Source organism: Papaver somniferum, chromosome 10 (genome assembly GCF_003573695.1).
Source record: "Papaver somniferum cultivar HN1 chromosome 10, ASM357369v1, whole genome shotgun sequence".
In the NCBI taxonomy this organism is placed as follows: domain Eukaryota; kingdom Viridiplantae; phylum Streptophyta; class Magnoliopsida; order Ranunculales; family Papaveraceae; genus Papaver; species Papaver somniferum.
The window spans coordinates 102,181,040-102,189,730 of NC_039367.1; the positions used below are offsets into that span (position 1 = coordinate 102,181,040).

The 8,691-nt window shown below is 32.8% G+C and overlaps 1 protein-coding gene across 1 annotated transcript in view; it reads left to right on the forward strand.

Annotated features, from left to right (window-relative positions):
* Positions 1–610: 610 nt before the first annotated feature.
* LOC113316037 overlaps positions 611–8,691 on the forward strand; it is a 10,366-nt gene continuing 2,285 nt past the window's right edge. Inside the window, exons 1-6 of the mRNA XM_026564271.1 lie at positions 611–812; positions 1,401–2,107; positions 2,252–2,525; positions 2,688–4,036; positions 4,123–4,305; positions 4,408–4,496. Of these exons, the coding sequence (XP_026420056.1) occupies positions 611–812; positions 1,401–2,107; positions 2,252–2,525; positions 2,688–4,036; positions 4,123–4,305; positions 4,408–4,496 (2,804 nt within the window). The remainder of the gene's footprint in view (positions 813–1,400; positions 2,108–2,251; positions 2,526–2,687; positions 4,037–4,122; positions 4,306–4,407; positions 4,497–8,691) is intronic.

Here is an 8,691-nt window from a genome sequence, read left to right on the forward strand (position 1 = left end):
ACAGCTTGGAGGTTATTCATGATGATGAAGAAACTTTTGTTGGGGACGTGGTTGATGAGGAGTTTGCTGCTAAGCTGGTGAAAGCTAAGCAGTTGGAGGCTGTTATGTCACAAGCCAAAGCTGATTTTGAATCTGTCTATGTTGAATTGGCGAGAACTAAACAAGCACAGGCTTCAAAATCAGCCGTATTATTGAATGGAAAAGTAGGTGAAACTAATCCTTCAAATATGACAAGTTTGGTTGGAACTAGGATTCCTAAACCTGTTAGGATTGTGACTTCAACTCCAACTCCTCTTTGTGATCAGCTCACGGCTCGGGAGTTTATATTGAATAACAATAAATATAGTGCTCTTAATTCTATGCAAGATGTGGAGGAAAGCACAGCTGATGCAAAGTTTAGGGCTGAACAAGAAGTAAAGAGAATACGCATGCTATCCATGCATAAAATTGTGAATACTACAGCTGGTAGGAATACTTCTTTAGAACAAATTTCTGAATCCGCTTCTCTTCAGGACTCTAATGTCCGTGTTGGTGTTGAACAAGGAAGTTCACCAGGAGTGAACTCTGGCGTTGCTTCTATAGTTGGTAAGGCCTCTAAATCTGGTTTTTAATGCGTGTTCTCTATTGGAACATTAATGTCATTGCACGGGATGCATCCAAAAATAAGTTAAGAGAGTTAATTCTTGAGTTTAAGCCAGATATTTTCTGTCTAGCTGAACCTAAGGTGCATTGTACCTTGCGTTTCTTACACAAATTATATGTAGCTGGTTATAAGAAGGAAGTTATTCATAATGTTGTTGATTCGTCTAAAGGTAACATATGGATTTTTTGGTCCATTGACATAGCTACACCTGTAGTTATGAATACTAGTAGACAAGCTATTACCATTGCAACAGAGGGGGTGTTGGTGTCCTTTGTTCATGCTAGCTGTTTTCAAGTCACGAGAAGAAGTTTGTGGCAACAACTTTCCTCAGTTGATATTAATACTCCTTGGTTGGTTATGGGTGATTTTAATTGTGTTCTTCGTAATGAGGAGAAAAAAGGAGGCAATCAACCACGTACTTCAGTCATCAATGATTTTAGTGATTGGATGGATGATAATGATCTTTTTGAAGCTGATTTTTTGGGTTCTAAATTCACTTGGTCTAATAGGCAATATGGTGTTCATAGAATCCTTTGTAAGCTGGATAGAGCTTTGATTAATGAGGCATGGCTTATTAAGTATGAGAATTGGAGGTGTAAAGCTCTTCCACGTGAAGTTTCCGACCATTCTACTCTTATTGTCTTTCCTTTTGTTAATACTAGACCGAAACGAGCTCCTTTTAGAGTTCAGAAGATGTGGTTTGCTCATTCTGATTTCATGAGAATGGTAAGTGATTGTTGGAATGCACCGGTTACAGGATCTCCTGCTTTTATTTTTCCTTTCAAGCTCAAGAGGTTAAAAGCTGCTATGAATAATTGGAATTCACATGTTTTTGGCAATATTTTTGCTAAGCTAAAACAAGCTGAATTGACTATGGAAGTGGCTCTTCGTATTTTGGATGAGGATCCAGAGGATATAACTAAGCTGAATTCTTCCAAGGAGGCTTCAGTTATTCTTCAGGAAATTCGTTCTCATCATGTTACTATGCTAAAGAAAAAATCACGTAATAAATGGCTTTTGGAGGGAGCTAGTAATACTTCTTTCTTTCATGCTAATATCAGAATGCGCAGGAGTAGTAATATGATTTCGGAGTTGGTGGATGATAATGGGGCTGTTATTACTGATTGTGATCAAATTAGAGACTATACAGTTTCTTTTTTTGAATCAAAGTTTAATGGTGATGAGTTTCCTATTGATGAGGAGCTTTTTAATTATGATCATAACATCATCTCGGTGGAGGATAGTCAGAGAATGGATGAAATTCCTTCTATGGAGGAGATTAAGAATGTTGTTTTCTATTTGGATGCGGATAGTGCGCCAGGGCCGGATGGTTTCTCTGGTTTTTTTTATAGGCATTGTTGGGACGTGGTGCAATATGACCTTGTCAGAGCTATCACGTACTGTTGGCAGCGACAAATCATTCCTCATGGTGCTAATTCTAGTCTTATTATTCTTCTTGCCAAGGTTAGAGGAGCCAACACTCTTCGAAACTTTCGGCCTATTGGTCTTAGTAATTTTTTCTTTAAAATTTTTACTAAGATTTTAGCTACAAGACTAGGGAGTGTTCTTGATAATTTGGTTTCAGAAGAACAAGTTGCTTTCATGAAGGGGAGGAACATTCATGAAAACATTACTGTGGCGTCGGAGATGATCAATGATCTGAGAACCAAACGTAAGGATGGCAGTTTGGGGTTGAAACTGGATATTACTCAAGCTTTTGACACGGTTAGTTGGTCATTTGTTTTAAAGGTTTTTCGAAGGTATGGTTTCTCTCAAAATTGGTGTTCTTGGATTTTGGCTATTCTTAACTCAGCAAGGATTTCTATTCTTCTTAATGGAAGTCCAGAGGGATTCTTCAAAATCAATAGAGGTCTTCGGCAAGGTGATCCTTTATCTCCTCTTATTTTTGTTCTGATTGAAGATGTTCTTAGTAGAAATCTTACAAAGTTGTTTGCTGAGAAGATGATGACGCCTATGCTTTCCAAAAGAGGTATTTCTCCCACACATCTTTTCTTTGTTGATGACATTATGATTTTTTGTAAAGGCAATATGAAGAGTCTGCATAACCTTCTTGCTTTGCTTGGTAAATACCAAAGTGCCTCGGGCCAAACTGTCTGTCGTCAAAAGAGTAAGATTTATTATGGTGGTGGTTCTTTGAGTCGCTGTGGGACTATCACTAATTTACTGGGTATGGAAGTTACTACTTTTCCGGACAGGTATTTGGGAGTTCAAATTATGCCTGGAGTAGTTAAGTATCGTCACATTTGTAATGTGATGGAGAAAATTAAGAAACAACTTTCGGTTTGGAAAGGTAAGTTACTTTCTTTTCAAGATAGAGTTGTTCTTATCAATTCAGTGATAGCGAGTTATGCTATTCACAACATGGCGGTGTACAAATGGCCTAGAAAATTTGTTCAACAGGCTGAAAGAGTTATTCGTAATTTTCTTTGGTCGGGTGATGCTGAAGTTGCAAGGAAATTTGTTGTTGGATATCCAAAGGTTTGTTTTCCGTTGAAGGAAGGGGGTCTTGGTATAACCAGCATGGTTGTTACTAATAAGGCTCTTCTAATGAAGCTATGGTGGAGTATTCGTTCTTCTAACAAGAAATGGGCTCGTTTCTTATGGGCGAAATTTACTACTAAGCAGGGTAGTATAAAGCTTTATGGGGTGAAATATTCTATTTTGCCGGGCATGAAACTGATTCATTCTATTGTTGACAAGAATACCAAGGTTCTCATTGGGGACGGGAGGTCTACATCTCTTTATTTTGATGTTTGGTATGGTAATGAGTGTATTGCTGATATGCTTAATGAAACTGACTTGGACAGAAATTTCAAGGTCAGTGATATTATTGTTAATAATGCTTGGATGATGCAGGGAGATCATATTCAGAATTTGGTCCGTGCGGGTGTGGATCTTTCAAATTTGCCTTTGTTACAAGGAGGGAATGATTGTAGAGTTTGGATGCCGGAGATGAATGGCCACTTTTCAGTCTCTTCAGCAAAGAATATCATTAGAAGGGCGTATCCAAAATCAGCAATTTATGGTCTTTTGTGGAGGAAAGAAATTCATCCCAAATTGGCTGCTCAGAATTGGAAGATATGTCGTGAGGTTTGTGCAACTCAAGACAAGATCAGGAGTAGATTCAAAGTTGAAATGGCCAACAAATGTTACTTGTGCAACAAGGAGGAAGAATCTTTGGAGCATATTATTTGGAGTTGTACGTTTGCAACTCAAATTTGGCAGTGGTGTTCAGGTTTGTTTAATCTAACACCTTATTATGATATTGTGAATTCATATAAATCAGCAAAGGGTAGAAGTAGAATTGTCAAAGATTTATGGCTTTTAGCTATTTTGGTGATTCGCTCGGAATTATGGAAAACAAGAAATAAGGCATGTTTTCAGAATTCTTCTGTTAGCATTCATTTTTTAAGAAGAGAGTGTTCTATTTGATTAGTGAATACGCTGGTCGTTTGAAGGGTTTCATGCATAATACTACAACGGACTTGGATCTTTTGAACTTTTTCCGTGTGATGCATAGGAAGGTTAAGCAGGTTCAGCCAATTGAGTGCTTTTGGAGTCCGCCAAATAGGGATGAAATTTTATTATGTTGTGATGGAGCAGCCAAAGGAAATCCGGGTATAGCTGGAGCTGGTGTTGTTGTTCGTGATGCTGATTGTAATTTTTTGGGTGCTATGAGTATTGGTTTGGGTTCTACTACTAATTTCTTAGCTGAACTTTATGGTATTATTTTTGGTTTGGAGTGGGCTATGAAGTGGAATGTTAAAAGAGTGGTTGTACGTTCTGATTCAATGGGAACAATTAAGACATTGACGGGTACAAATCTTCCTTGGTTTGTCAAGCACAGATGGAGAAGAATACAAAACAATTATGACTCTATTCGTTTTGTTCATACTTATCGTGAGGCTAATTTTGCAGCAGACAAGATGGCTAAAAGGGGATGTTATCTTCGTAATGGTGAAGGTTTAAATTATGATGAAAGGCCTGATTTCCTTTTGTCTTTAGAATTTCCTAATGTTGTTTATTTCAGATTCAAGTAGTTTGTAAGTTTTTGGGGTCTTCTGACCTCTTTTCTTATGAACACTTTGTACATATTGGTTATTCATTAATACAACATGGATTTAGCAACAAAAAAAAACTCAAAAAAGTCCACACACTTCGCTATAAGTCGGAAATATATTTTTGAGACTAAATTGTAAACTAGATAAACTCATCTTTAACAGAAAAGTTTGAAAAATGTATTGTAATCAGAATTAATATGTTCCAAGGCAATACATCTAGTAAAAATTGCATTTCTATGTACGTTGATTCAAGAAAATATGAAGGAAGTCAAATTTCACAATAGAAGAAAGATGAAAGATCATGCAGAACTAATCCAAATCCTAACAAATTTCTCTATCTTGAATCAAATAGAAAGACAAAGCCAACATAAAAGGAAAGAGTTCATAAGAATGTTGAATTTTATATACGTTAACTCAAAAAAGTCTACACACTTCGTTATAAGTCGGAAATTGATTTGTGAGACTAAATTATAAACTAGATAAACTCATCTATAACAGAAAAGTTTAAAAAATGTATTGTAATCACAATTAATATGTTCTAAGGCAGTATGTCTAGTAAAAATTGCATTTCTATGTACGTTGATTCAAGAATATAGAAGGAAGTCAAATTTCACTATAGAAGAAGGACGAAAGACCAAGCAGAACTAACCCAAATACTAACAAATTTCATCTATCTTGAATCAAATAGAAAGACAAAGCCAACACAAAAAGAAAGTGTTCATAAAAATGTTGAATTTTATATACGTTAACTCAAAAAGTCTACACACTTCATTATAAGTCGAAAATTGATTTCTGAGACTAGATTGTAAACTAGATAAACTCATCTTTAACAGAAAAAGTTTGAAAAATGTATTGTAATTACAATTAATATGTTCTAAGGCAATACGTCTAGTAAAAATTGCATTTCTATGTACGTTGATTCAAGAAAATATGAAGGAAGTCAAATTTAACCATAGAACAAGGATGAAAGACCAAGAAGAACTAATCCAAGTCCTACCAAATTTCATCTATCTTGAATCAAATAGAAAGACAAAGCTAACACAAGAAGAAAGAGTTCATAAAAATGTTGAATTTTATATATGTTAACTCAAAAAAGTCTACACACTTCGTTATAAGTCGGGAATTGATTTCTGAGACTAAATTGTAAACTAGATAAACTCATTTTTAACAGAAAAAGTTTGAAAAATGTATTGTAATCACAATTAATATGTTCAAAGGCAATACGTCTAGTAAAAATTGCATTTCTATGTACTTTGATTCAAGAAAATATGAAGGAAGTCAAATTTCACAATAGAAGAAGGTTGAAAGACCAAGCAGAACAAATCAAAATCCTAACAAATTTCATCTATCTTGAATCAGATAGAAAGACAAAGCCAATACAAAAATAAAGAGTTCATAAATATGTTGAATTTTATATACGTTAACTCAAAATAGTCTACACACTTCGATATAAGTCGGAAGTTGATTTCTGAGACTAAATTGTAAACTAGATAAATTCATCTTTAACAGAAATAGTTTGAAATATATATTGTAATAACAATTAATATGTTCTAAGGTAATACCTCTAATAAAAATTTCATTTTATTGTACGTTGATTCAAGAAAATATCAAGGAAGTCAAATTTCACAATAGAAGAAAGATGAAAGATCATGCAGAACTAATCCAGATCCTACCAAATTTCATCTATCTTGAATCAAATAGAAAGACAAAGCTAACACAAGAAGAAAGAGTTCATAAAAATGTTAAATTTTATATATGTTAACTCAAAAAAGTCTACACACTTCGTTATAAGTCGGAAATTGATTTCTGAGACTAAATTGTAAACTAGATAAACTCATCTTTAACAGAAAAAGTTTGAAAAATGTATTAAAATCACAATTAATATGTTCTAAGGCAATACGTCTAGTAAAAATTGCATTTCTATGTACGTTGATTCAAGAAAATATCAAGGAAGTCAAATTTCACAATAGAAGAAAGATGAAAGATCATGCAGAACTAATAAAAATACTAACAAATTTCATCTATCTTGAATCAAATAGAAAGACAAAGCCAACACAAAAATAAAGAGTTCATAAAAATGTTAAATTCAATATACGTTAACTCAAAAAAGTCTACACACTTTGTTATAAGTCGGAAATTGATATCTGAGACTAAATTGTAAACTAGATAAACTCATCTTTAACAGAAAAAGTTTGAAAAATGTATTGTAATTACTATTAATATGTGCTAAGGCAATATGTCTAGTAAAAATTGCATTTCTATGTACGTTGATTCAAGAAAATATGAAGGAAGTCAAATTTCACAATAGAACAAGGATGAAAGACCATGCAGAACTAATCCAAATCCTAAAAAATTTCATCTATCTTGAATCAAATAGAAAGACAAAGCTAACACAAGAAGAAAGAGTTCATAAAAATGTTGAATTTTATATACGTTAACTCAAAAAAGTCTACACACTTCGTTATAAGTCGGAAATTGATTTGTAAGACTAAATTGTAAACTAGATAAACTCATCTTTAACAGAAAAGTTTAAAAAATGTATTGTAATCACAATTAATATTTTCTAAGGCAGTATGTCTAGTAAAAATTGCATTTCTATGTACGTTGATTCAAGAATATATGAAGGAAGTCAAATTCACTATAGAAGAAGGACGAAAGACCAAGCAGAACTAACCCAAATACTAACAAATTTCATCTATCTTAAATCAAATAGAAAGACAAAGCCAACACAAAAAGAAAGTGTTCATAAAAATGTTGAATTTTATATACGTTAACTCAAAAAAGTCTACACATTTCGTTATAAGTCGGAAATTGATTTCTGAGACTAAATTGTAAACTAGATAAACTCGTCTTTAACAGAAAAAGTTTGAAAAATGTATTGTAATTACAATTAATATGTTCTAAGGAAATACGTCTAGTAAAAATTTCATTTCTATGTACGTTGATTCAAGAAAATATGAAGGAAGTCAAATTTCACAATAGAACAAGGATGAAAGACCATGAAGAACTAATCCAAATCCTAACAAATTTCATCTATCTTGAATCAAATAAAAAGTCAAAGCTAACACAAGAAGAAAGAGTTCATAAAAATGTTGAATTTTATATATGTTAGCTCAAAAAAGTCTACACACTTCGTTATAAGTTGGAAATATATTTTTGAGACTAAATTGTAAACTAGATAAACTCATCTTTAACAGAAAAGTTTGAAAAATGTATTGTAATCAGAATTAATATGTTCCATGGCAATACATCTAGTAAAAATTGATTTTCTATGTACGTTGATTCAAGAAAATATGAAGGAAGTTAAATTTCACAATAGAAGAAGGTTGAAAGACCAAGCAGAACTAATCTAAATCCTAACAAATTTCATCTATCTTGAATCAAATAGAAAGACAAAGCTAACACAAGAAGAAAGAGTTCATAAAAATGTTGAATTTTATATATGTTAGCTACAAAAAGTCTACACACTTCGTTATAAGTCGGAAATATATTTTTGAGACTAAATTGTAAACTAGATAAACTCATCTTTAACATAAAAGTTTGAAAAATGTATTGTAATCAGAATTAATATGTTCCAAGGCAATACATCTAGTAAAAATTGCATTTCTATGTACGTTGATTCAAGAAAATATGAAGGAAGTCAAATTTCACAATAGAAGAAGGTTGAAAGACCAAGCAGAACTAATCCAAATACTAACAAATTTCATCTATCTTGAATCAATTAGAAAGACAAAACCATTACAAAAATAAAGAGTTCATAAAAATGTTGAATTTAATATACGTTAACTCAAAAAATCTATACACTTTGTTATAAGTCGGAAATTGATTTCTGAGACTAAATTGTAAACTAGATAAACTCATCTTTAACAGAAAAAGTTTGAAAAATGTATTGTAATCAGAATTAATATGTTCCAAGGCAATACATCTAGTAAAAATTGCATTTCTATGTATGTTGATTCAAGAAAA